The sequence below is a fragment of the Andrena cerasifolii genome, chromosome 3 (assembly GCF_050908995.1).
Source record: "Andrena cerasifolii isolate SP2316 chromosome 3, iyAndCera1_principal, whole genome shotgun sequence".
NCBI classification, from domain to species: Eukaryota; Metazoa; Arthropoda; class Insecta; order Hymenoptera; family Andrenidae; genus Andrena; species Andrena cerasifolii.
The window spans coordinates 16,479,234-16,503,248 of NC_135120.1; the positions used below are offsets into that span (position 1 = coordinate 16,479,234).

The window sequence follows — 24,015 nt, forward strand, 5'->3', positions numbered from 1 at the left end:
AATTATCAGATATACATCGCACATCACTGCGCTTGCGCGAAGCAGCAGCCAATAGAGAGAAGGCGTGTGTTACCTGGTCGCCCCCTCCCGCAAGGATAATCATCCGCCGCAACTATTCCTCCGTCCCTATATTCCTATGCCCATGCTTCTAAGCAGAAGTTTACGCGATGAACCGTGGCGTGTGAACCAGGAACCCGCATAGAAAAGCCACAGCACGATGCCCGCTCGTGGTACTCTGTTTTTTCCCCGTTCGGTTACGTGCCGGATTTACGGTACCGCGCGAAGCCCGGAAGTAGTAGTTCTAACGATTCTGTATGCGCGCACACGCGCCCACCTCCATTTAAAAGCGTCTAACGCGCGTCACGTTAAGAGCAAGGTACGAAATACCATCCTCGAGTGAGACGGTGCGTCGCGGAGCCAGCGGTGTGACGTAATCCGTTTAATTGTTTCAGGTAACCGTAGTTAGTGAGAACGTATGAATAACGCGGGGTGTTATAAGCGAAAACAAGTGTAAACAGTGATAGGTGCAGCAGAATTCTTTCTGTGTTTCCTCTCTATCGGCGGTATTTATAGTGCCTCGCAGAGATATAGTGGTGTAAAAGCAGCGGGGCAAAGTCAGCAGCAGTGCCTTCGAGTATCCCCTTTGAAGTGGAGGCCCCGGAGATGTACGGTAGTGCTTTGTTATTCGCAGGACGACTCGGGACTCGCGTGCGATTTTCGGCGCATGCTCGCGATATTTATCACGCGCTCGGGCCTGCCCACCGCCGAGGACTGTAAACAAGACGCGCCGAGAGTGAGTGAGATAGAACTCGAGCTGCCGATCGCGCGTTTTCTGAAGGATAGGCCTCGCGCATTTTATGCAGCACGATTGTATACGGCGTATGTTCTGACGTTAATACTGGGAAGATCTGGGGTGTGTGGACGCCTTTTAAAGGCGGATTCAGTGCCAGTAACTGACACGGATAACTGCTCCGTTCCAAAACAGAGAAACGATATCTTTCACCACTGACATTGACGGCACTAAACCGTCACGGAACTGATACGGGTGAATTCGCCTTTAAGTCGCTCAAGCAGCTCCACCGGGAAAATTTCGTACAAACCTAACTCCGAGCTGAGTCACGTAACAACTATATAACATAATGTACGTCAAATATGTCTCCCAGGGTCTAATATTACTTCATGGGGTTTTTTTTACCGGCGAGCATGTTCTCAGCTAGTTTATTAGTACACTAACAATGGGTGTGCGTGAAGTTCGAGCCACTGATTTCGTTCGAACTCTGCACGCTTGTTGTTTGGGAAGGGTCTTGGAACTCTGTGCTGACAATTCTTTTGTGGTTGTGAACAAACCTGCATGTATTTTTTGCTCTTGTAATAGTGACTTAAGGAAGGAACCCACCCTGCAGCTACAGCAAATTAGGGATTTATTTGTTCGTATAAATAAAAATATAGGGCTTGGATTTTTATACAGTTTTAAAGTATGTATCTTTATTCTGCTGGAAAATTTTTTTTGTATGAAAAATTGTAGAAAATAACGGCGAACAAAATGGCTTCCCGCAGCACTGCAATAAACTGGCCCACACTTCCGGGAATGGAATAAATTTTTAATCGAATAATCTTCGAATCCCAATAATCCCGAAAATGTCGAATGGCTTGAAAATTATTCTCGAATAACTTCATTTTATTCGCAATTCTAATTCAAGATCGTTGGAATAAACATTTACTCGAATAATGCCCAACTCTGCGTGAATATAATAGTCATTAGTGAACGAGTGTGAGAGTCTGCACACGTTGAGGAAAAAGAAATGTCAGCCTGCTTGTCGAGAAACATGTCGAGTCAGCGTGAGATTGTATTCTACTAACGGACTTATTCCCGCATTCGTTCCGCTCATAATACTTAATTATAGATCGTGAACTTCTGAGAAACAACTAGAACTATCTATCGTTCACGTTCTTGCGCCATCGCAAGAGAAAATATTACCATTCGGATCAGCAGATTGTGCAATTTAATAAACTGTCCGCTAGAAAGAGAAGCGCACATTAGTTGAAAAATGTAGGAGTTAGGAAAACATTGAATGAATTTCCAATGTACACTGTTTAGAGTGCAATAAATGTATTTTTTACTATAGATTTTATAGTAGATACCAAAAGAATGTTTCTAATATACAAGCTGTTTCAACTTCATCGCCTGAAATATTTATTTCATAAAAATGTTTCCTACAAAAGTTACATAGTTTTGTGAGGTCCGACGTATAGTAACAGTAGTTTTATTTTGTTGCATGGGGTTAATTGAGATTTAACTCAACTTTTTAAAGGACCTGTAGCGTAGAGCTTCTCGGGTACTCGAATAAAGCGAGCCGAGCCTGGCTCGGCTGGACTGACCGGGCCGGGCCGGGTACCCGTAAAATCCGGGCGGCCCGAAAAATCTGGGTGCAGTAATCGCCCGTTATGAGTCCCCGTGCAACGGGGCTGACGGCGGAAGCCACTATGGGTAATAGAAAGAGAAAATGTACATGGCGTGTAAATGCATGCTTCCGATACATTTTAAAAATAGAAACTGCGTCGGATGTTTCGCGCTTTTTCTTCGGGAATTTTCGTTTAGACGATTGCAAGAAAAAGTCTGTTATACATGCACATACTTAGGTACACATTCCTAGGAAAGTGCTTGACCTAGAAGTTTAGATTTTTTTTACTGTGTAAGGTATTGCCCATTTAAGGGGTTGCGTTTTCCAGGCTGGACATAAGCACATAACTGTGGCGCGCTAACGAGTTTTTATAACGTTTGACTTGATTTTGAAGTCGAAACATTCGTCGAGGAAATTTATAAGTTCGACGCTTAGAATAAAATTTTCCATTTTTTTTTTTCATTGCCTCTTTATGATCAAATACGATCTCGTTGGGACTATTTCTAACGTTACTCGAGTGGAATAATTTGTTTTACATATGTTTGTACTCACTTTGATCCAGAAAATTTCAGGCGCCATTTCATTGGTACCATTTTCATGAAGTTGCAATAGAAAATAGAAAACCTTTTGGGCCAAATAGACTACTGTCACGTTCTCACTCGACTTATAAAATGAAATACATGGGATTTCTTAGATTAGAAACATAATAATGGTCTACTATCATCCAAGTTTAGATCTAAAATAGTGTACAAAATTTCCGCGCCTCCAGTTTAAATAATTTTTGGAATTTTTAACCGCTGTTGTGGGTCAAGCATCACCTGGAATGGAAAGGCTGTAAAACATTCGGCTTTTGGGTGCAGTAAAAATTGGTTTATTGCCTAAGAACTTCGTGCATCTGTAGACCATATTCATTTACAACGCCCTGTTCCCTTGCCTGAATAGTAATCGACGTGTCATAAAGCCATGATTCGACACGTGCAGTCAATTATACGAACTACAGGATGATTTAACAAAGAGGTTGAAAAATTTATGGACATATAGCATGTTCCGTAATGAATGGCGCAATCGAAACAGAGGATGTGGATCTGCAAGCAGAAGTAAATTGGAAATATAGAATAACGATTTTATACCCAAGAGTTTTCATTTGCGAAAAAATGTGGGGATAAATTTGGAAAAAATTATTTCATTTCGATACTTCTTTATCGCCACATCGTAGGATATCAAAAACCACAAAACTTTGAATTAAACTTTCTTCCGATATCTTTTACGGTTTCGCAGATGTTCACAATAATATGAAAACTCGCAATTTCTTTGAGGGGATGATTTCACCGCCAGGACCGTTTCATTGCCGAAACAAAAAATGGTCACGCTTTAATTAGCATCACTCGAACTAGATTTCCGCGAAGCTCCATTTTTTCCCCCAATTTTTCAGTTGCCGAACATCCCTTGTCAGATTTAATAGGTGACGTTCTTAGAAAAAGATATTGCACCCCCGTCTCGCCTTTTCATCGTTATTGATTCGTGTTCGTATGCTATCGGGGATGTGAGAAGAACGTGAGAAATGTGTCTTCCACCAAGGTGTCCAAGTTGTTTCGTTTTTTTTTCGCACAGCAGTGGAAAAGTACCTCCCGGAGGGTCTCGTCTTGATCACACTGTCACGAACGGGCAGAAAGCGTGTTTCTCTTATCAGCGATCGTTCCCCGAGCATAATGCAATTGTGGCGAATACTGTATCCTTGGCGATTTTGCAAATTTTACGTGACCGACGTCATCGAGACATTCTTTGTGCGACGCACTCGAGGCGAACTGCCTACGGAATCGATAATTAGAGCCGAAAACATTTATGGCCTGGTCATGTACGATGGAGTAGTATCCATGTATTTATTAGCTTGCTTTTATTCCCTCGCTTATCCGCCAGCAATGCACCCAGGCTAGCATTGGTCCGTTTCGAGCTGAACGTTATTTTTAACGCCACTCCCAAGGCAGTCGAAATGACTGATTTGTAATTTCTTATAAAAATTACGGTGAATTTTTTATTTCCATTGCAGTACAAGATTAAAATTTCTTTCCCTTGAAGTACGTATTTTTTTCAAAATTTATCACTTTGGCTGTCCTAGTAGAAATTACGTGTAGGTACGTTGATCAGTAATTACACCTCGGGCAATTTTCGAGTTCAAATGTCGCGTCTTTACGAATTAAAATTGAATTTAGACCTTAATATTAAAATTTAAAAATTTGGCGAATTTTAACAAAAAACGTTGCTTCGTTTCACAACTATTTTTTTTCACCCACAAATTTCATCATATCAAAATTCACATTTCTGGAAAAGAACTATTAGAGCACGATTGTATGAGTATTACGAATGTACAGTTATTACTGAAAAAGTTAAAAGATTACAAAATACGAAAATGGTAACCCAAAAATGATGCTGGGGTGCAGTGAAATCCATATGACCAATTTGTGATTATAAGAAGGCGTGGTTGTGGAGGGCTAGTGTTAATTATAGTAAACTCAAAGTTCTTGATTTTAAAAAATATTAGGTTAATGGCAAAATGCTATTTCTCCCGAATATTGTCAGTTATCTATTTTTACTAATTTGCTCGTGGAGTGACTAGGGTATTATTAACGTAGTAAACCCACCACTGCTTACAAGGAAAGATTCCGAACCCGGAAATCCACAAATTCTGAAACTTTGTGAATATGTAGAGAGATTTCCTTCTGATTGCAATGCAATTTTTCTTTGCTCCCCAACTTCACAGTAAGGAGGTGAAATTGACCCCTGAAAATCCGGCTATTTCCCAATTTTGTGTTATAACTCGCGAACTGTTAAAACCTGTAAGCTACCAAATGATAGTCCTAATTAAAAGAAGTAACTATTGTCTTGAAACCTTTTTTCTCTCCCTTACAGATTGCGAGTTACAAAATAAAATCGGAAAATAGCCGAATTTTCAGGGGTTAATTTCATCCACTTAAAGTAAATTTGGGCAGCAAACAAACATTGCGTTGTAATCAGGAGAACATCCCCTACATATTCACAAACTTTCCAATTTTTTTTTAATTTCCGGCTTCGAAATCTTCTCTTACAGTAAGGGTTAGAAAAACTAGAAAGTCAAAGTACCTAATCAATTACTCGACATACATAACTTGATGCAAATAGAGGCACAAGTTGAAATGTATTACGCTCTGCTTGTCTATACTTTTAACCACTTACCGTCAATTTGCTTTTTATGCGCCAGAAGAACTCGCACGATAGGTCAAAGTTTGATTGACATGATTAGCTAGGAAAACTTCTTACCATTTAAAATTTGCATGCTTCTTTCCTACATATCGTACTTCAACTACTAAACCGGCAACTTTAAACGTTAGTTTAAAGACTTTTTAGTTTAGAGCAACTAAACTTTAGTCTGCTGTGTTTCAGTAAAACGTGGAATATTGTGAAAGGACTGACGTAACCAAGCGTCGCAAAAACGCCGATTCTTCGTGTAAAAATGAATCCGAAGTGTAGAATAATCTTGTTGCCACCACTTTACGCGGATACTCAGACCGCGGATTGTAATGGGAACGCACAATTGAAATCGAATTACAGTTCGTTCTGCGGTACTCAGAATCGGAATAATGGATCGATTTGCCTTTGATGCACTATGAAAGGTTAAACTAAAAGGAAGACTGCATGCAAACGTTCACTTCATTTTTCCTGCGAGACTGACGGCCAGGTGCTAGATATTTGAGAGAAATGCTTCGATTCGCTCCGAGTGCTGCGGATAGAATCTGGCATGGCTTTTAAACAATATCAATGTTCGTATATTTTATCAGCTCGAGACCGTTTATTCAATTTCACTGTTTCATTGTTTTACCTGTTAAATCCGTGTTGGTGTTTGTGGGGTTTGCGAGTTTTGTTTGAAGAAACGGAAATACACATTAATATGCGCGGTTTTGCGTATGTACTATTATTTGTAATTTTAAATTATTTTATTGTTTATGAAAAAGCAATTAATGTGACCGGGTGGGTAGCGCAGCCTAAATTGGCGGGAGAAGTATTTCTCGAACCAGCGAACCGATTGCATTTAACCTTTGATTTTCTAAAACTAGATACTTTTTATTGTAGAATAAACCGCAGTGTTCTTAAATTTTTTAAAAATTACTACTCTTTTCCGGGTGTCTGAAATTAAAACAGAGATACTGAAAACGGACTTGTAACTTCGATCTGGTGCCATCTTGTAAATCTTCAACTTGATGCACTGGAGTTAGGTTCATCCTTCAACTAGAACTATCTACTTTGTAAAAATAAAGAGCTGAAATCGATCAGGCTACTTGTTCAAGAAATATCTTTCCCGCCAATTTGAGGCGAAACTAGAATTCACTTAGACGGGGGACATTATGTTTTTTCATAAACAAAAATATATTTTGAAATTATAAATGCTAGTAAATATGATGCAAGAACCCTCATATTGAAATCTTATTTTGTATCTTAAAAAGAAATTCACAAATACCTTTATCTGCTATTTACGAAACTTGTTTAACGCTTTGAGTGGCATCGGCGTATTTTCACGCTGAGGGGTGTGCACTGTCTTCGCACGTCCATATTTCCTTGAATTCAGCAAAATAAGCAAAACTTTCTGGGTAGTAGCGATCCCTCAGGAAAGCTTGATCGATTTGAAGGGGAATTTTTCAAAAGCTTGCGCCATTTATTGCGTTAACTTACCAAACGTTTATCGAATTCGCTGATAGTATCGTATCTGCTGATACTCGCGCGACGATATCAGACTTTTTTTGCGTGGACAGGGAAATTCTTTCACGCTCGAAGGAATGATCGCCTGACGTGTAATCCGCCCTATTTATCATTACGAGCGATTTAACCCTAGAACAACACTGCGGGGTCGCCAGTGACCCCAGCAAAAATTAATTCACTCCACAAACGTATCAAGAGACGCTAGCTATCAAGATCTACTCCCAAATTTCGATTTTCTTAAAGAAATACAAAATTCTAATTTTTCGGAAACGTTAACTGAATTTTGAAATACTTATACCTGAGTTTTGAGAGACTGTCAAGGTGCCAACCACGCTCTGAGAGTGTTAGTGTCGTTCTAGAGTTGATTATGATGATTTGCAGATGTTGCAGCCCGAGTTGATAACGAATGACGAAATGAGCGATCGAATAATGCATTCGTATCATGCTCCGGTGCATTGCTACTAAATATAGCCAGCTGCCTTCTTATTTTATCTCTGTAATGCCTTTAACCGTTTTGCCTGCATCACTTTCTTTGCTGACTTTCTTCGTGCCAGGTACCGATTCGTTGAAATTGTTTATGATCGTTATTTTGCAAGAATTGATGTGCTAGATAATTGAAAGCAGTGTGTAATGAGCAATGTGATAATCACGAGGAGAAAGAAAAGTCGATCTGTTATTTCTAATATGCATTTTTCATTTGCATAGGTAGCTAAGTCTCCTGTTCTTCTTGAGACTGATTGACTTCAAACGATTTTATTATTATTCCACCTTTGTTGAAGGGGCTGATGTACTCTTGAATCATGCTCATCTACTTGTAGATAAAAAAAGTACAATAAGAAATAAAAAAAAGGAAATTACAATCAAACGAGGGAATACATTTAAATTTTAAAGAAGCTTCTCCACTACTTAGTTTTTTGTTAGTAGTTGCTTATTAGTATGCAAATGATAATCACTGCGGATCAAATATAGCCAAGAAAGACACTAAGTAAGGTTACTTTTTTATTGCTCCTTATTTAAATAGACTATCGGAGTGTCGTATGTACGTTCAAATAGAAAGTTTCTTTGCGTTTTATACGTGCACTGTCGCATCTAACAAGCCAACTGTGCAAGCAGTCTCTTTACTAAACTGTGTAATATTTTCCATGATTATTTTTTCGTCACACCCACATGATAGGCTAATTATACACATCTAAATATATTCATACTCATACGTGCATGGTTTTTCTAACATGGCAGATACTCATTTGAAAATTCGAAATGCTTGGAAATTTAGAAAAAATGTAAATTATATTTTGACCTCTGAATTATTTCGTGATTTAATTACTAATCAAATGATTTTTATTTTATTTTATATTTGAATAAGTGACGAAATTTGAAACAGTTACCAAAAATAAAAAATCATTGTTAAATGATGTATGTGGTATTGGCACAAAATAAGGTCATTTTTTCTAAATTATTTTTAAAATCAAAGTAGTAATGTAATTCAAATAATTCATTATATCAAATATTACCTTTTATTTTCCATTTTAAATTATTTTCACCCAAGTCTGCGAATGTAGATTAATATTGTCGAATAGAATCGATCAATGAATAAAAATAAAATCTAAAATTAATCCGAACAGAACACAAGCTGCACTTTCGTGCAAAATATTATATGAGAATTTGAACAAGTGATCATTCCGTCGCGATCTTATCGATTCAACGCAAACAGAGAAAAGTTTCTTTTCTGGTTACTTTTGTTAAATCGTCCGGCTTCTCATCGTTCCTCTTCAAACACGCATTAGGCTAAATAAATCGCTCAAAAGAATCGCGCTACACTGTCGTTTGATTTACAGCGTTTTAGTTGAGCCCACTTGACAAGGCAAATATTTAACGCACAATTGAATTCAATGTTCGTGGCCTTAAGCCCGTTCATAGTGCAGTATCTGCCGCTATCTCAGGCACGCGTGTGTGCTCTGCTTTTTTTTCAAAATATCAGCTAATTATAGTATACTCATATGCAAAAGAAAACAGAGGTTGTTTCGAGCGAGTACGATCTCGTGCAGCTCTGATTTTCGAGCCTTGACACACTTCTCTTGGCAAACGTGGCGTTCGAGAAATTAGGATCTAAGAAAGCACTGCAGAACCTCTGAACCTTCGAATTTACTGATACGCAAGGTCTCTGATAACAGAGGACTCGCTTTACTCGCGTTGATCATCGTTTACTTTGGGCAGAGGAACATAAATGTTAGCAATGGACATAAAAGAATGGGAGGACGGAACTGTTTTTTAAATTCTAAAATTATATTACGCTTGAACGATAAAGTAAAATGTACACCGGGGTTATTTGAGTCCCAAAAATTTTTGTTATACTTTTCAGCGCGGTTGAAGAGCTGAGAGATTTTTAGTATGTACTTTCCACTGCCTGCTAGAGATTGGAATTATTAGAGTAGGCAATGGTGCGTGGAAGTATTTGTATGATTTTATTAGGTAGTCGTGATAAAATTGAGCAGTTTTGTATTCTTTATTATTTGTTTTGTAATTAATTGTCTTGGTGGAGTAAGGAACACTATGAAAGCTAAATAAAGATCTAGAGTTCTTAGTACTTCAATAACAATAGCACTGCTTTATAAGGTATAAAAATATATAATTTGGATTCTCTAAACTGTTTAAATATAATATATGGAGGATTCTTTATATTGTGTATAATGTATAATGAAATTATTTTATTAAAAAAGACATTGTCACCAGTTTATTATTGCCAGTTCCAGTTTTTAACTTCTACTCTAAATATTTTTTATTAAAAGCTAAAATTAGCGACAGATTTCGCGAGTAAATATAAAATATTTTTTATTTGCCCACACTTTTGAAAACTTTTTTTGAAACTTCAATCCAAATCTGTTACCAACGATAGTCGTGCCCGAATAATTAAAGAATTTTTTATTAATTTTTTTTATTTCAGATGAATAGAACGACCAGAATTATGGCATCAAATCGAGCAATTTTTTTTCTCGAGGTGATCAACTTTCACGGGCTGTGGCGCCATCTTTATTTTATATTTTCAACCTAAAAAAATTATTATTCATCGTATAAAAATCTTGAAAAAAAATTGAAGAAAATCGCATGTCACAGTAGAATACCCCCTTAATAATAGATATGCTATTCTATTCTATATTCTTTACACGAACCGCGTCCATTGTCCCTTAAAAAATTCACGCGGTCAGCTATAAATAAAAATTTATTTTCTATTGCTATTATTAATCATTTCAAACGATCGCATTGCATTTGTAATTAATTAAGCACAATTGACCACTGCCAGGTATTTACTCTCGTGCTGAGACACCGCGCAGGTACATATGTCGAACAATTTTTCTCCAGTGTCTTCTCCACTGCGTTCAACATAACACGCTGAAAATGCTTTTGGCTTTCGCTCTTGAGGGGCTCGTCCACCGTCTTTTCACATCGCGATAAAAATACGTTCGACTTGCACGGCGGCTAACTTTAAAGTATGTCTGTGTTGCGCGGAGTTTCAGGTACCCCAAAGTTACTGTGTGATTCGCGTAACGGGACCGACGCCAGGCTGTGCCATGCTCGATAGACGTATGCAGACTACGAGAATAATAATAACAAATTCTTACACACTAACGCGCAAAGAGGATGAAAATTGGTAAAACTAGAGTTCGCGTGCAGTGTGTAAAAAGCTCAGGTTCAGCGAGATATGTACTGGAGAAAAAATATTTGCTTCTGGGGCGGATGCTGCACGATGGACGCCGTGAGTGTTTCGCCAGTTTTGTGGGAGGAAATGTTAAGGAGATCTGAAGCTAACTTATCTTTTATTTTATGTATGAATGTATGTACCGATAGCTTTATTGGTTCCCCTTGGGGTTACAAGAACGTCCGTTTCACAGTTCTTACTTATATTTACTTAAAATTACTGTTAACACTTTTTCTAAATCTAAAACATTTCGCCCTCTAACTTTTTTTTTACGCTTCCTCTCTCTGACCTCCACCTTCTCTTATCGCCGCCCTCTATCGCATACATTTTTGCCTCTTTTTTTCATTCTCTAGCCACCGCTCTATTTTTTTACCGATATATCGTATTTTTTAATTTTTGTGGGACATCCAGAAGAAAATAGAAATGTTTCCGAAGAAATTATTGGATTTTAGTTTCATATGATTATACTATATTAAATTACTAATACTACAATGGAATTCCAAATGATAAGTGTCGCGTCAGTTATGTTTAGAAGAAAGTTAATAATTATATTTTTATTTAGACGCGTATAAACTGCTGAGTTGCTAAATTTTATTTATTACGTTGTTATCGCAGTTCTATTTCGAAAAAATCCTCTCAACCTATCCGACGAAGGCGATAGCACATGAAGAAAGCAATGTTTTTGTAACAAACGTATTGGCAAATTTATTTAACAGTCCATTGGAGGGGCTTCCAAGTTAAAGAAAAGAAACAGGAGCTTGCTGCATATTGTAAATCTTTATAGCTTCCTCTGGAATTATTTGTGTACCCTAGTGGCTAACTTTGTAGAATGATGGATGACTTTTTCTACCTGTTCAACCAGCTGTAACGCAAGGGCATTCAAGGTTACAAGCACATAAAAGAGTGACAGGGAATAATACACTTTGTGTTGTCGAATTTTTTCGTATATTCAATAAAAATCGTTGAAGGAGTTCAGAAGAAAGGAAGAGATGTCTTTGAGCTGCAGTGGACCATAGAATTTAACGTTGCGAACGAATCGAAGGCTGACACCTTCAGCCTCCGTCGATTAAAAACGGTTAGATAGGACAAAATATATTTTCAAAACCGCCTCATTGCGTATTTGCGACCTGCAATGACCTTGCGCCATAGATCATTGGAGAGCATGTCAGAATGAATGCCTGTTTTACATCATAAAAACTGTAACAAGAACAAAATCAAAAGGCTCTATGGTTGTCTGTGAATCTATTCTTAAACACGGTTGCTTTCAACGTACCAAATAAATGACAGTCACTCTAAATCGAATTGGTGCAGCAGGATAGACGTTGTTATTTAATTTCTCGAACGATTTTTGTGGTCCAAGGCTTAATACTCCCTCGAAAAATGCAAGTAGCTTTTTTGCCCTTCTTTCGATTCGAGTAAATCATTTACTTCGAAAGTAATGTACAGAATTACTTACTTCATTCGTCGACACTGTCGAATAGTACCTAATTATTTAATTATTTATACCTCAAGACGATCTAATCGCTATGTTGATACATCGTTTAAATGTGGAGGAAGAAGTGTTAAAAAAGTTAATAGTACTGATATTGTTATAGTATTACTTCCCATACAAATCCTGGTAATCAGATCGCAGTTAATAAGGGTTGTTTCGAATAGTCTGCACTGAAAAAATGAGAATGTCTTAAAGGCCTGCAACCAGAATTAAAACTAAGACTAATATGCAGGGTAAGGGGAAAAGCAGGGGATGTCCATATTTTGTTGGTAGCAACTGGGTCTACAGAGCTGTCGAATCACAATTAATAAAAATGAGTGGCTCTCCTTGTTTTGATCATAATAGAAGTGGAAATTTCTAACTTCGTTTCAGTATGCTGCCCTGCTCGAACCTGAAAAATATTAAAATAATGTAAAACAATTATTATCTCATTGCTTATTTTTTCTGATGCCTAATTAGGGTATAAGTTTCATATTATAAAGAATGCAGATAAATTCGTTGAACCCTGTTTCTTTACTGGTGGACTAAAGTATTGAAACTTAATTTTCCTGTGTTTTATGACATTCCCTGTTTTTCCCCCTTGCCCTTCATATTAGTCCTCAATGATAATAATGCCTTGAATAAACGAGGACAGTTATATAAATGTCCATTCAGGATTTAAAAAATTATTAATCCTACGGCGCGTTCCAAATATTCTTAGAAGCTTTCCGTTTCTCGAAGACACGTTCCCGCCCCTCTCCACAGGCTTTGCACTCTACACCATTTTCACGTTGGAGATCGCTGAAGACGTTCTTCCTCCAAGTGTCTTTGAAGTCTGGTTAAAATGTTTATAGACTTGGCACGCATGTTCACGGGACACTTGACGATGACATGTTGATGTCCCACGCTTCGTAGCGCGTGCTGGTCTCATTTCTCTAACTAATCCTCCAGGTGAACCTCACTTATTGTCCAGTTGCGAGTAAAGCCGAGGGCAATCGCGTATTGTCGCCTATTTCCCAAAAGTGTTTGCCAAGTGACAAAAATAGTGTTAAAGTTCGGGAATTCCGCAAAGAAGAAGTCCTATCGAAGCACGTGTTTTCGTTTCTGAGCCAATTCCCGGAATGCATGCGGTTGATAATCGCTCTATCTCTTTTGAACAAGCACAGGCAACTCACGTGATTGTTAGCTCACTTGAACGCTGAGAGTGTCAGCGAGTTTACACTGTAATGTCATCTGTTTCGAATTCATTTATGGCATTACGTGTAGCTATCTATTCGAGCAGAGCTGAGACACTTCCTCTGACTCTGTTCAACTTTAGAGATATATTTAGAAACATGTAACTGTGTTTGCATGCTACTAAACGCTTGTAGGGCTGATGACAGAAGCAGTAGTTGTGTCGCCAGAAATTTTCTTCATGACGGTTTTGTGCACATGTCGTTGTTCATCGAGTGCTTTCACTATTGACGACATCGTGGTAAGTCCTCGTGGGAAGACACATTTTTAATGCAACGGGGTAGGATTTTAAGCTTCGAAGTTCGGTTAAAATGTTAGGAGGTGAATGTGGACCAGAAGACACAGGGGAAAATGTACAGGGTGCTCGGCCGTGTGTGGTAGAAAATGTAAGGGGCGATACTGCATGAAAAAATAAGTCGAAAATGTGGAATACAATATTTTGATTTCGCGCTTCGTTTTCGAGAAAATTCACTCAGAACTGTACTTCCCGGCTCGCGTATTCCCTACAAAGTTAGAGTGAATTTTCTCGAAAACGAAGCGCTATGTGATAAAATTTCATTTTATATTTTCGACTTATTTTTTCATACAGAATCACTCCTTAAATTTTCGCCCGCCATTTAACGATCACCCTGTATATCAATATATTTTATTCAGTGATTGCTATTTGTGCCATTTTACTAATTTAAGTAATGGCAGTAGACGTTGCAGGGTGCCTAATGTATTAGTTCACTGATAGTGGAAGAAGAATATTTAAATTATTATAGTATACTGAAAACCAGGAGTTTACACTGGAAATATAGGGCCTCGTTAGTTGTACATATTTTGTAGCAGCATGCGAGCATATAAATGGGTAATAGCCAGCACGAGAAATGGGAGCACCTAAAATTACATAATTTTAACCCCATTACAGTTTTTTTCTATCTAAAACTGTTTTCACAATGCAGCCCAAACCAAGTGTGCATGCCAATCTCTTTACTCGTGATTCCTGAACTTCAAACATTTCTTACGTTCTTATTATTTCTTCATAGTAACTATTCGACGTGACTTCCATTAGCAATTATACGCCATGTTGACTGTTCAAACATTCCAGACTTACTTCTAATTGCAGTTCATGCATTATGTATACCTTCTTGCAGTTTCTTGAGAGATTGCACTGGAGCTAGATATAGTTTCTACGTCAACTCCGAAGTTACTAACCGCAACTCATGTTGGAACTTACAATAGCAATATTTCAGGAATAAAAGGCTTCTGAAGCCACGTTCTTTTGGGGCTTTTTCTGTACAATCTGAGGTTTGGATGTGTTTGAAAGTAGACGAGTATCCCTATCCAATGACTCAGTAGAAATCTGACATTCAGATTTGCTAAATAAAATATTTTAATCGTTGTATACATTTGATAAGACTGGAATATTATTTTAAAGTAATTAAGACAATATGTCACAAAAAGTACATTTTTTTCAGCTGTTTGAATTGTTTAAAAACATTTAAAGTTTACGAAGATAGTAATAAAAGAAAGGTGGATTGATACCAGGTGCCCAGTGTGACGTTTATGACCAATCGAAATGAAGAACTTGCTCACAAATCGTCGTAATATTATGTTTTCAAATCTGATATGCACAAATTGTAGGCTTTAAAATCAACTGAACTTTAGCGTGTAGAGTTGCAAACAAAACATTTACCAGTTTTTCGATCCACTCTAATTCTATTGTTTTCTAAAATCAACTCAATATTATAGCGCAGCATGTGCCCAATATACATGTTCTGATAGATAATTTAAATCTGTATAAAACTCGGTTGAAATTTAATTTATTTAATTAACAAACAAAAATCTCACACGACATTCAGTAAGATAAGATACTTTTAAAGCCGACAAAAAGTTACCATTTTTTCAGAGTAATAAAAAAATCTAATATTTTTGGGTCACCTTTTGCTTTTAGGACGGCTTAATGTGTTGCTAAAAGTGGGAACTCCTTTGTCGGCCTCAAAAATGCGTTCTCCCGTTCATTGCCGTATGAAACTTTTGTTTGTTGGTTAAACAAATTCAACTTTAACTGATTTTTATACAGCTTTAAATTCTCTGTCAAAATATGTATATTAAACACATAGCACAGTTACAAGTTGATGCTAAAAAATAACAGAAATAAAACAAATCGAGGAAATGGTAACTTTTTGTCCGCTACTGTACCTTGCAAGAGTATCAAATGAAACATTCTACTCGATCTTAACGACATAATTATGCTTTAGGAACTTTAATTAGTTGGTTCGACTAATATTCATCAGCACATACGAAGCTTTACTCCACGACTACATAATTAAAACAATATAGGTATACGTCGGTGCAGTGAAATTCTCCGTATCCATAGGAATAAATTATTCTTACTCGTGTCAACAATTCGTATGATTTGCCAATGCACACCGGACGAAGTTTTTATCCAGTTGCTCGCTGGTGGCAGTGGTCATTACAGAGATCTCGAACTTAATGGAAGGAAACAATAATAAACATAGTTGTAACGATACGTCTGCAGGCGCAATTACGGTTTTAAAGCGCGTAAAAAAAACATTAGCTGACGTCAAACTTCGCTGATGCTACTGGACAAGGCGGATACATTTATTTTCACTGTCAAACTCGAAGATCCCCCCCTAGCTTTTCCTTTCGTTTGTTGCGTTTGGAGCAAGTTGTTTACCGATTTGAATTCATTTCGAGAGGGAGAAAATCGTAACGTTGTATCCGCACATTCGCCTCGCTCTCATGTTGACTCAAAATTCCAAACTGTGTGTGGGGGAGGGGGGGGGGGGGTAAATATTTATTTTCTTTTACATCATACATGAAGTAATTTGGACATTCAACCAAATATCTATGAAATGATACTGTAGCCTGTAGTATACATATAGTGCACTTGCATAGTGTGTCACAAAATAATTTTTTTTTAATATCGCACTTTGTAGGGCTGTACTGTACATATACAGCCTAGGACGGAAAATTTTAAAGAAGCATCAAATTTTATATATTAATGAAGTATTAAATTTTGGGGAGCGATTAATTTTCGGTAGCCGGAAATTTTTGGAGCGGCAAATTTTGGGGAGCGATAAATAATTTTGGAGAGCGATAAATTTTGGGGAGCGCCAAATTTTGGAGGGCGGCAAATTTTGGGGAGCGGCAAATTTTGGAGGGCATACAATTTTGGGGAGCGGCAGATTTTTGGGAGCTGCAAATTTTGGGAGCAGCAGATTTTGAGGAGCGGCAGATTTTGAAGGGCATCCAATTTTGGGGAGCGACAAATTTTCGGAGCGGGAAATTTTTGGAGCGGCAAATTTTGGGGAGCGGTAAATTTTGGGGAGCGGTAAATTTTGGGGAGCGATAAATTTTGGGGAGCGTCAAATTTTGGGGAGCGTCAAATTTTGGGGAGCGTCAAATTTTGGGGAGCGTCAAATTTTGGGGAGCGTCAAATTTTGGGGAGCAGTAGATTTTGAGCGAAAGAAATTGGGAATGGTTTAAATATAGAGGCTTGAAGCAACTTTAAAAACAATTCACTTTTTTTCATGTAGCAAAGTAGCAATAAGTCAATACATACTTAATTAGCTATATTGAATTAATTTGGAATTTGTCTTGACTCATTTAAATTAAAATATTTGCTGATATTTCGCGGAAAGGGCGGCAGACGCTTGTTAGCCTAGGCACGCCAAATCTTTAAACCCATCCCTGTACGTATTTAAAAAACGTTGCTTATTGTTAAAACTTTCAGTTGATAAATCAATTAAGTCACCACTTTCGTGCGTAAGCAATAAATAGCGGTACTTATATTGACCACGGAATTGTTAAGCACAATTATTCAGATGACAAACAGTGTAAATATCGATTTTAATGCTAATGGACTTACACTGACTGGCTTCTGGACCCTCCATATGTACTTCGTTCTTCTCTTTCAAAATACAAGTCTCGCAGAATATGTAAATAATGTTGTTCATATTTTCACGTTCAGCGAACCCTATTTGGAAAATTCTACACTGTATAGCATAATTATTTTCTACACCTCCGGTTTCTTTCGCGTTATCGTTTTTACATCAGCAACGCAACATTACTGTTCACCGTCTGCCATTCACTTTCGTTCCAAGTATTTTTACGAATTTCGACACACGATGATTCAGAAAATTTCTACAAAATCTTTTCAAATAGTGGTAGCATGCTCGCCGGTTCAGATCAAACAGGATGTGCTACAGACAGCGTTACAAAATTTTTATCTTGGCAAGTAGTCTAGATTAGAATTTTTTTTCTGTATTTTGTAGGTCATTAGAACTTGTTTTATAAATGGAGTATTGTTCCCCAACTTCCCACCCTAAAATATAGTTTTTCGCGGGTATCTAATTGGAGCAAAGGATTATAAAAATTTAAGCACAAAAATGGTATACCAGTGAGTTAAAAAAATCTACGATTTTCTAACTAGACTTCGACTGTGCGAATTGTTGATTCAGGTGCCAGCAAGTTGTTACATTTTCAAATTTGATTGATGAGAAAGTTCATGACAGTTCTTTCATAATTATTTATAACTTCTTAAATTAGTTAATCTCATTATTCCCAATATTGGTTTTATAAAAATCAAAAGTTCTGCAGACTAAATGCTGGTCAAATATTCCTCTCACAGATTCTTTATTTCAAAATCGTTTATTCAATTTCAATTACAAAAAAGTTGCTTTCAAATTAAGCTCGTTTGAACATTATACAAAATGTTGTATTTAAATTCGACAAGTCGTGCTACGCGTACCTTTATTATGCAAAAACATCGTCTTTCACCTGTCCACTAATAGAAGTTATTTCCCGACTAATTTCCAAGTCATTTTTCAACTCGGCTGCAATAGTCTTCTCTGCCAATTGCCGTTTCGGATTTTAAAAAGACATAATAAATCCCTCTTGCGCACGTTGCAGCGAACAATGACCATTATGTTTTCCCTTCTTTGTCCAGTCATACTTCCAACTACCGTGCAAGATCTATTTTTCGTCCAAAGCGACGATTGGTTACAAAAATGGACTTCTGTTTGTTTCTCTGGAGCAGCAAAAAGGCTATTTCCATTCACTGAGGCTTTCGAACGTCCCTCGTCTCGGACGCAGCCCATTTGTCTCCTATCTTCATTACACACTTCGTCAGCCTTTGCCAAGTGACAAACGGCAGAGCCTCCGAATGAGCATTCGTTTACGAAACTGTCGCGCGGTTTGATGTAGATTGTTTTCAATACTTTCTGTCAAAACGTCGTTGTTTACAGTATTCCCATCTCCGTACCTCCATCACGACCGTATTGACATCTCGAACGTTGCGTTAGCATATTCTTATCATCGCTTTCATAACATGACAGCCGCATATGAATTCGTAAATCACTCGAGCATACCGAGCATGCGTGCCACGAAACGGGAAATACCAAGTGTTCCAGAAGTCACTTCTGGTGAGATAGGGCCAATTCGAAGCGTGGGTCTTAATAACATTAGCATGGCAAACGATTTATGCTAGGATTTTTTTTTTTCATCGAATGGCAACCCAGACCATCATCAATCATTTTTATTTTCTGACGCGGGACGTGTGAGCGTCAACGCGTCGACTGCCACGCGATTTTCCTAAATTTTCCGTCCACTCACGTCCATTCAACTGTCTATCATTAGAAAGAAGAAGGTATCAGGGTTTAATGACGATCGCTTGTAACTCTACATCAGTCCTAATGACAGTAATACAGCTCAGAAATTGGCAAATTTCAGGATTTATTTATTGTAAGTGGTGCGTGAAGAAATTATCAATCCGAGGTGGAGACACCCCCATGACAAGTTCACGAGTACTTCGGAAATGGAACACAACACTTCTAAGTAGACTCGAACCTCGAAAAGATAGGTTCGAACTCTCTATAAGTAGAATAGTTGCTCACGCGCGAATTATAATTACACAGTATTAGAAAGGGATAATTTTATCCTATTTTTTGGCGCGGAATTCATTCCGATATCTGTTACAGTTCAAAGGATATACGCAAATGTTGAGGCGGGGCCGCAGGTCAACGGCTGGGCGGGCCAAATGCGGCCCGCGGGTTCCTCATCGCTGCTCTACATAATCTATTACCAATCCTACAGTTTGCAATTATAACGCGAAAAGTTGATAGTAGCCCCCCGTTGCCCTCGATTACCCAGAACAAATGTCCCCCGTTAAGCGTCCAAGAGAACCTCTGAATCAATATTGACCGCCCAAGTGTCAGGCATTAAAGTGAAAACGTACAAAGAAATGAAAACAGCGAGTCGTAAAATCACGACTCGAGCCAACGCATGTTAAAGCAACTTTGTCTTTCGAGCGGACTTCGCTGCCTTGTCTCTTAGCACCCGCTGCCTCGAGATGCAGGAATAATCGACCGTAAGGTATACTCCAGCTCGTGCACCACACACGGATATTTTCATAGCACGTGCCTACGGGAAAATCCGTTAAGTCTATATATAAACTGATGGCACAACACTTTACTGCAACATATCGAGGCCACGCAATTTTCTTTTCACAGGGAAAATTGACTCGTTTCACGCGTGCCACCATGCCTCGCACAATTTCGCCTTATTGGGCCACGGGCAATCGTATTACGCGTGTTTAAGCTTGAAACCGGGCATTCAGCTGATCATAGTTCACGTACAGGGTGTGCCATTTTAATCAACGCGCGCGAATATCGTCGATACTATTAACCCGCGAGAAGGCGCGTGACTAATTGGAACGCGAAGGGGCGCACACGGATGTTTCCTCCGGGTTTTAATTATGTTAACAATACAGCACAAAAAATAAACTATATTCGCATTTGTGTAAACAATAAGCTAAGGGAATACAATAATGACTATTTGCATGAAATAGTAACATTTTTAGCTGTACTATATGTGTACGTATAATAGTACTGCATACATAACTACAGAGCTTCGATACAAAATGATCTCAACCAAAATTAAAGAACTAAATTATTAGTATAATCTGTAATTGTCATTGCTTCGTCGAACGGAATAAATTGTCCCTAACTTCCTCAAGAATTTTATTACTCTAAGCTATGCAATAAACTGCCTGGAAATTAAATTAGTGCCAGCCAATTTAGTCTGGAAAACTATTTAAATTTTTAGCCGTAGAATGGAAATAAATCTAGCGCACAGGCTGAGTCACGCGCACTTGATGCGCGCGATCTGATAGAACATTCTGCAAAATTACCAATTCAACAGTGAGAGCAATGAAACATGGTTCAATCTAAAGTAAATTAATAAAGAGGAAGGTAGAAAGTATCTTATAGCCTTACAGGTTGACAATCTATAGTATAATGTTTCAGACGAAGGTTGAACACTTCCGTGGGACACATTACATAGTGGGTACGAAGAGTGGTTGTTTTAAAAAATATATCATAAATATAGAATACAATTTTGTCGGAACTCGCTTAGTTTTCGAGAAAATTTATTATGAACTTTGCTTTTGCTTATTCTTTACTGTGAGTTCTCGCTCACAGTCGCGATGTTCACGTGCATCGATTAAAATGGGACACACTGTATGTATTTAGAGCTTATATAGAGGTTGTTTCATAATAGGTGGTACAACTGAATGAACGGTAATTTTGCATAAAAAAATGTGTAGGAAATGTGGAGTAAAATTTGTTCAGAAGAAGCTTCTTCTTCAAGAAAGTCAGTTTTTAAAACAGTATACGAATAACTATACAATATACCCATAAATAAAGCGAAATTGTGCAACTTTGATGTTCAACAAATAACGATGTGCTAATTACTAGGAAATTTATAAGCAATGCCATCAACAATAGTTGTTGCGCGTTCCGTTTAAATGCACATTGTGTCGAACGCTTCGCCTGACTCGACGATCGTTAATTAGTATTACGCCGCTCTCCGTATAAAAAAATTGATGGAACAAGGCCGCGTTTTATCAAGGGAGGTGTGTGGCGAAGTAATTAGTTTCTTGAAAGCTCGCCTTTTCATCAAGAATTTCGAGGTCACGTGTGGTTTTAAATAGAACATCCCACAATTCCATATTTATAGTTTTTTTTTTTTTACATAAATGAATACTTCTTAAATCCTAAAAATAAAGATTTTATAGGTTTACATGGTCTTAATGGGTGTTCCGTTTCACGGAGTCTCATTTTCCTTTGTTGCCATAATATTTTTCTTAACAAAGTCCTTGATTTTCTTATAGCGCAAGGTCCACTTAAGACTCCTACTGAAGCCCCATGTCTTGCTTTCCTTCCGACTTTATGTTATCACCCTCCAAAGTTAGGCGTCCCATTTTTCCCTACTCTGCCCCTATACAATGTCGCAGGAACAAATTCCTAGTATTTTTTTACATATGAAATAAAATAAATTATCCAAATTGTCATTATACACGCGACGCCCGACAGTGACGCGTTTACATTTAAAGTAGCGGGGATACTTGTAGAATTATTGTCAATCTGTGTTATGCATGTACATAATTCTCGTTTTCTTTCTGTTGCAGGATTGTGTCATATGTATTATACATGAATGGTTGGAGATCCAGCAGACATCGTTGGAGAAGGATCGGTCTCAGATCTGGGAGATCTAGAGGGATGGTGGGATAATCCAGGCATCGTGGCTTGGAGTTTTGCCCTTTTCGGCTGTTTCCTACTAAATGTCACTCTCCTGCTGGCATTTCTCGTACGTCCGTCGTTACGGACCATATCCAACAGGTTGGTGACTCATTGCAAATTCTCATTGACATCAGTGACAACAAACTTAGTTGCACGGACTGGTCCGCACACGTGGAGCCTCACCTGATCATTAGAATACCATACTTAATGATTAGTTTCATCAAACAAAACGACTAATTTGTAAGAGATGTTTTTGAAATGTGAAAGACTCCAAGTGACGAAAAGATTCTGATGATTCAATTATGTTGATTCTGTACGAAGTATGTAAATATTTATTTAAGCCAATTTTGGCAGAAATTAATGTGTACCAGGTCATCAGAGTTGCTCGATTTTACGTGCACCACCTTGTATGTGGGTGTAAATGCTTTATTTATAAGTAGGAAGTGTAAGAAGCTTCGGAAATTAATGTATTGAGAAATAGCGTTGTTGGGACTCGTTTGTAATGAGCGGAGTAGACGGAAAATTTTGGGATCAGTTATATAACTAGGTCATTAATAACGTGGTGCCATGCTTTCTGTACTGCGCAACACAGACACACAGGTCCGAATACAAATGTAATAGTATTGGATTTCAATGAAACGTAACACATACCGAAGATGATAATGAAATTAAGCACGTTAGAAGTAGATGACATATTCGAGAAACATAACACTAAATATATTCACTTTATAGCAGTGTTTTCCAACCTTCTTTGAGTCGCAATTCCGTTTTATAATATTCAAATAACCCCACCCCAATATAAGATAAGGTAGATTTAATAAGGTAAAGAAGACACATTCAAAATAGGTATTTCAGAATAGAATTCTAACTTAATAATATTAAAAAATTAACCAAAAAACCGTGGCCAGCCGCCAGGAAACACTTCATGACCCACAGGTTGAGAACCACTGCTTTATAGTAATCACAGTTGAAAAAAATATTATAGTTTGAAGTTATATTTATAGTCGAAAGACGAAATTCTGTTACATACAATGTAATATTGTAGTAAATTCAGTGGAAACATCAGTATGGTGGATGTAAAAATAAAAATAAAATATTAGCATTTGAAGCATTTAAACTTTCAAAATTTGAGGGGAAAAGTTTTTTTTTTTAGTTTTTCGGACTTTTTTCGAAAACCGTTTGTCGCACGAGAAAAAGTAATAGAACATAAAAGATGCTCCTTGTCCGGATCTACAACTTTTGTTGGACATATTTTTTTATTTAATCAATAACTTGGAGGATATTATATAAAATCTACTTCGCGAGCTGTTAATGATTTAAACGTTTAAGGGCCCAAGGGCACCCTTTCCCGTTATCCGATCGAGCTCAAACTTTACACGGATTTTTTTTTAATTAGTTGGAACTATTCTGGAGGGTGCCCCGAAGAAAATCTTGAAAAAAAGTACCAAGAGTAAATAAAAGCCACCCTAGTTAGTGCATACTGTGAAACTTGTTTAATGTTTAAATACATTGGAATATAATTACTATTTCAATACTTTCTGCAATATATTTAAATACTTTCTTTGATGAAATGATTGATGACTATATGAAGCGAATCTGGAATAGAATTTACATTTTATTTGAATACGGAGCAAATTATAATGCTTGTAGAGAATTATAGAGATACTTGTGAAAGCACCAGGGGTTTCACACAAAACCACATTTTCCTATTACTATCTATAGTTGGAACAAAATCAACTGGCTGTTCGAGGCCACTGAAGGGCTCTCCACACTCCAGGCAGACGGTTTCGTTCTTTGAAATAGAAAGGTAAGCCTGCACGGCGTTAAAATAGAAAATGTGTCTGTCGCAATTCTCAATCAGAATAATAATCTCAAACAGCCATTTGATTTTGTTTCCAT

At 37.6% G+C, this 24,015-nt stretch overlaps 1 protein-coding gene across 3 annotated transcripts in view; it reads left to right on the plus strand.

Annotated features, from left to right (window-relative positions):
• The window catches only part of LOC143367325 (uncharacterized), a 46,295-nt gene that overhangs the window by 16,235 nt on the left and 6,045 nt on the right, over positions 1-24,015 (plus strand). The window contains exons 1-2 of one of the 3 annotated variants that reach the window (XM_076808997.1): positions 22,011-22,215; positions 23,839-23,923. In XM_076808997.1, the coding sequence (XP_076665112.1) occupies positions 22,158-22,215; positions 23,839-23,923 (143 nt within the window). In that variant the 5' untranslated portion in view covers positions 22,011-22,157. Of the gene's footprint in view, positions 1-22,004; positions 22,216-23,838; positions 23,924-24,015 lie in introns of those variants that run through there. The other 2 variants (XM_076808996.1, XM_076808998.1) reach the window with 2 other exon arrangements.